Here is a 5,604-nt window from a genome sequence, read left to right as displayed (position 1 = left end):
GACTGGTACACCACCCGATCTGCAGCCTATATGACTATGAGACCAGAAGAACTAGATGGTGTCTGGCTACCACTGTCATCCACTTGGAAAGGTATCTATGTAGGAGATCCTTGATAGAGAGGGAGAACAATGTGGAACAAAACTCACAATAATTTGGAGGGGAATAAAAAAAGGGGGGGGGGATTAGGTTTGCTGGTCTGATAGAGGCTGGTGGAACCACTGAGACTATGTCCCCTAGCTGCCCTGCACAGGGTCTGGAATTCAACCCACACCTGTGGTTTCCAGCCAAACAAAATACACGCATATGAGTTAAACATTTACCTCAAGTAGAGAGACTCCTTGGAGAGAACAATCATGGGAGAAAGAAGGGCTGCCTATGCACAGGGAGACAGCTCAGGGGGCAGGTGTGTACGGAGAGATGGACACTGGGAAGAGGTAACTATGGGGAGGAAGTGAGAGGGGAGCTGTTGCATTGTGGTAAACTGTGGTCAATGACATGAGACAAAGTATATGTGAACTGCTGTATGGAGAGTGAATTTGCTCTGTAAATCTTCACCCAAATCACAATTACAAAAAAAAAGAAAATCTACCTTGGTTATTTAAATCCTACCAAAAAAAAGAAAAAGAAGTTATACTGGTGGCCAACAAACACATGAGAAATTGTTCGCAATCATTAGTCATTAGGGATGCAAATCAAAACAAAGATGAGAGATTATCTCACTCCAGCAATAATAGCAAAGTTCAACAGGTCAAAAATAACAAATGCTGGTGAGGTTGCAGAGAGATGAATTCTTGTACACTTGTGGGATTGTAAAATGGTACAACCACTGTGGTATATAGTATGGCGTTTCCTTAAAAAAACTGAAAACAGAAATACCATTTGACCCAGCAACTTCATGACTAGGAATATATCCTAAAGAGGTGAGAGACAGCGCACGAACAGATATATGCACACCTATGTTCATCGCAGCACAATTCACTATAGCAAAGAGATGGAAACAACCTAAATGCCATCAACGGATGAGTGGATAACCAAATTATGGTGCAAGCACACAATGGAGTACTATGCCACATTAAAGAACAGTGAAGCATACGCTAATCACCTCACAACGTGGATCAGCCTGGAGGACATTATGCTCAATGAAATAAGTCAATCACAGAAAGACAAGCACTGTATGAGCCCAATGCTATAAAAAAAGAAAGAAGGGTTTGCTTGGGAAATGGAACTCACTTTGTAGGTTACTGGGATGGGGAGGGAAGGGGAAGGATTAATTTCGGGCTAGTTGGGGTACACACACTGACGTGGATAAAGGGAGGGATATACGGAAAAGGTCTGTGACCACCATGGTAACATTAGGAAATGGGAGGACACCAAATTGTGTTAGAAAGAGATAGACAACAGATGCTAATACCAATCAGTGTGTCCACAATACTGCATTACCATTAACACCAAACACCAGGCTACAAATAAACACATAAACACCTGAGAGGATCAGATGGGGGTCAGTGAAGAGGAGTATACGCTAGACCAAGGATAGATTCAGCTGAGGCTAATCTTGCACAGATACCAGTGATACAAAATACCTGTAATCTTTACAGAAACAATAGAAGACAGACACAGAGTAATTCCTCACAGACACCTAAACACTATGGGAGAGAGATCCAATAGATCTACCATCTCCGGGCCATCATACTGAGGGACACAAGATTCAGTTGGCACAACAAAATACATAAAAGCCTTGTTCCACATCCTACATTGGTGAGTAGCAACTGAAGTCTTAAAAGCTTTCAAGCAGCCATTTAAGATGCACCTAATGGTCTCCTAGCCTCGGAAGCAAAGAAGTGCACAAAAAAAAAAAGCATTTGAAAGCAATCAGCCCTAGGACATGATGGCCCTCGAGACCAGAAGAACTAAATGGTACCTGGCTACCAATGCCAACCACTCAGGAAAGGATCAAATCTGGAGATCCTGGATAGAGTGGGAGGAAAAATGTGGAACAAAAATCCAAAAACTCAATAATGACCAGAATGACTGGTCAGATGGAGTCCATGAGACCCCCAATACTATGGCCCTGGAATACATTCCACGCCTGGAATAAAACTCACTCCTAGGGGCTGGCTCTCAGCCCAACAGTTAACAAGATGTACATGCAGACCACTCAACCCAGGATGACGCACCCACATACTCTATGGGAATGCATCCCTTAGACAACAGACCACGGGGCACCAGAGAGGCAATATTCACACAGAGGAAATGCAGGACAAACAGGAGTGCATAACTATGAGGGGCACAGGGGGAGGGTTACTGGGCAGGGAGGGGAGGAGACTGGGTTAGAGTTGGGCATGGTAAGTGGGGAGGGAAACTAAATGTACACATAACGTTGAATGTAAAACAAACTCTTAAAATAAATTTAAAAAAAAAATTCAATCCAACTTCATTGATCTCCCCCATCTCCCAGATGATTTAAGACTTGAAAGCTGTATCATGCAATTTGATAATTATATAAGTTGTTTTATAAGTTTTATCTTCTTGAGAGTAGGTGCCTATAGTAGGCAACCTCTAAGATGGTCCCCAGTGATCCCTATCTCCTGGAATTTTTGCCTTTGTGTAATCCCCTTTCATGATGCCTTGGATGTGGACTGACCTAACAACCCACTATCACAGAAGAGAATATGACAAAAGGGATTTTGAGATTAGGTTACAAATTAGAGTTAAATTGTGAATGCCTGTTTCTGTTCTCTCACCACCTGCCATGTAAGCTGCTCTACAGAGAGGTCTCTATGGCAAGGAACTGAGGCAGGCAATACTCAACATAGCCAGTGGTCCACAGCTGGTGATGAACTGACTCCCTTAGTACAACAATCTGTAAGGAACTGAATCCTGTCAAAAACCAAGTGAGTCAGCTTAGAAACAAATTTTCCCCAGTCAAGCTTCCAGATGAGACTACAGCCCTAGCCAACAACATGTCTGCAGCCTGTGAGAGACCCTGAGGCAGAGGCACCCTGCTAAACTGCACTTGGATTGCTCACTCACAAATACTATGAGTAATAAATTTTTGTTGTAATTTTAAGCTTCTAAATTTTGGGGGTAATTTTGTTATGTAGCAATAGATTACCAAAAACCACATCTCATATTACTTCTATAGTACATTGCATAGTGCCAAGTACCTAGCAGGTATTCAAAATATATTAATTAACAATGCTCTAAAAAGAAAACCAAACTCACTGCCACCGAGCCAGTCCCGACTCATAGCAACTCCTCCTCAGGATTCCAAGGTGGTATCTCTATGGAAGCAGACTGCCCAGTCTTCCTTCCGTGGAGTGGCTGGTGGGTTTGAACTACCAGCCTTCTCGTTAGCAGTCAAATGCCTTAGGCACTATGCCACCAGAGCTCTTAAGAATGCTCTAGCCAATAATAGATCATAGTGAAATTCTCCTACTGGGGAGATCACATTGGCAGCACAAATACCCTTAAGAAGGGAGCATCTGAAAATCTAATTTGTCTTAGGAAATTTGAACAGCAGTAAAACTTAATCCTAAAAATTAAATTTAATTACAATTACTCTGGAAACAATTTATCATGTTGGTTAAAGGTGTAATCTTAGAATCAGGCAGACCTCACTCTGAGTCCAGGGTCTAGATTTATTAACATTTATAAATACACATATAACCACAGTGTTGATAATCCATGATAATACTAGACAAAGGGAAACATACAAAGCAGTATATTTAGACAAAATATTCATATTAAAGAAAAACATTTTAATAAATAAAGAAGAAAGTTTTAAATATTTAGAATATGAAGTTTATTTTGATAGACAAAATGTTTATTTTGGGAAAAATTTAATTTGTATGTAACAGAACAAAGAGTTGTTAGTATGTTACCTGTCTTATTGTGTCCCCTTCCTGATTACTAACTGTAATAATTTTATCTTCACCACCTAATGCAAGCAGATTTTCTGCATTCCAACATCCACATGTGATTCTCTTAGTATGTTTTCCTAAAAAAGAGATGATTCTTGTATTAAGTCATGGATTTCTCAAAAAAAATAATAAAAAATCTGTGATGTTAACCTGAAAGTTTAGGTAATATACCATGGAATTAAACAGATAAGGAATTTAAGATCTCATCAAAGTCATTAGTATCTCAGCAACCTTATTTAAACCAGTTCATTACAAGATGTAAATCAAGATGAAGGTATAAAGGGTAATACTGTTTTTCAACTTTTTATGTGGCTATGAGCATAGACCCTAACATAAAAAAAAGATATTCCACTCCTAGATAGGTTTTGTTTCTTTACCTCATAACCAGGAGGTAAAGGAGCTCTGGTAGCATAGTGGCTAAGGCACTTGACTGCTCACCAGAAGGCTGGCGGTTCAAACCCATCAGCCACTCCTCGGAAGGAAGGTTGGGCAATCCTACTTCCGTAGTGATACTGCCTTGGAAACCCAAGGAGGGGTTGCTATGAGTCAGGGCTGACTCGACAGCACATAACAACAACAACAACAACAACCTCATAACCAAACCCTGCAATAGGAGCTCTGGTAGGGTAGTGCCTAAGGCATTTGACTGCTAACCAGAGGGCTGGCGGTTCAAACCCACCAGCCACTTCTCAGAAGGAAGGATGAATGTGAATTAAATGTACACATAACGTTCAATGTAAAACAAACTCTTAAAATAAATTTAAAAAAAAAAAATTCAGTCCAACTTCATTGATCTCCCCCATCTCCCAAATGATTTATGACTTAAAAGCTGTATCATGCAATTTGATGCAATATCGTGCAATTTGGGCAATCTACTTCTGTAGTGATACTGTCTCGGAAACCCAAGGAGGGGTTGCTATGAGTTGGGTCTGACTCAATGGGCACATAACAACAACATTATATGCTTGCTTATACTGTTCTGTGCATTTTACAGGTATTAACTCATTTAATTAATATTAAGTCACAGTTAATAAACTTTGCCAATAATAAAATATGAATAATGTTGTTGGAGGACTCAAAAAAAAAAACCCATCATTGCCATCAATCAATTCCAACTCATAGTGACGACCCCCATTGAGTTTCCCAGGTGGCAAATCTTTACAGAAGTAGATTGCCCCATCTTCCTTCCACAGAGCAGATGGTGGGTTTGAACCGCCAACCTTCTGGTTAGCAGTCAAATGCTTTAGGTGCTACGCTACCAGAGCTCCTTTGCTGGAGGACTGGTGATATTTAAATGAATGGTGATTAACTGAAATTCATGTATATCTGTGCTGAGTGAGAACCACCTGTACAGAGTCTATTTCAAGGAAACAAATCAGTGCAACATAAAACAAGGTGAAAGATATTAATGTAAAGTGCTAACAGATTATGCTACCATAATGCAGCTGCCATCTAAAATGGAACGGCTTGCTTTTAGGAAATTAAGCTATTTAAGAGGTAAAAAAGCCAAGCCACAAATCACAACCAACTCTGAGAGAGGTAGCTATTTATTTAGCTATGATATGTAGTTAACCTGAAACTTTTCATCCCATTTTACAGTTAATAAGTGAGGCTAATCTAGATGCAACAATGGGTGTCTCCTCGTCAAGAAGAAAGAAGAAAACCAAATGAATGGAAACA

At 40.1% G+C, this 5,604-nt stretch overlaps 1 protein-coding gene across 1 annotated transcript in view; it reads right to left on the bottom strand.

The window, feature by feature from the left end:
* The window catches only part of WDR19 (WD repeat domain 19), a 190,435-nt gene that overhangs the window by 133,268 nt on the left and 51,563 nt on the right, over positions 1 to 5,604 (bottom strand). The window contains exon 6 of the mRNA XM_007947169.2: positions 3,886 to 4,001. Within this exon, the coding sequence (XP_007945360.2) occupies positions 3,886 to 4,001 (116 nt within the window). The remainder of the gene's footprint in view (positions 1 to 3,885; positions 4,002 to 5,604) is intronic.

Source organism: Orycteropus afer, unplaced genomic scaffold (genome assembly GCF_000298275.1).
Source record: "Orycteropus afer afer isolate SDZICR_OR568_19922 unplaced genomic scaffold, OryAfe1.0 scaffold00176, whole genome shotgun sequence".
Lineage (NCBI taxonomy): Eukaryota > Metazoa > Chordata > Mammalia > Tubulidentata > Orycteropodidae > Orycteropus > Orycteropus afer.
This window is presented reverse-complemented; position numbering and strand designations above follow the sequence as displayed.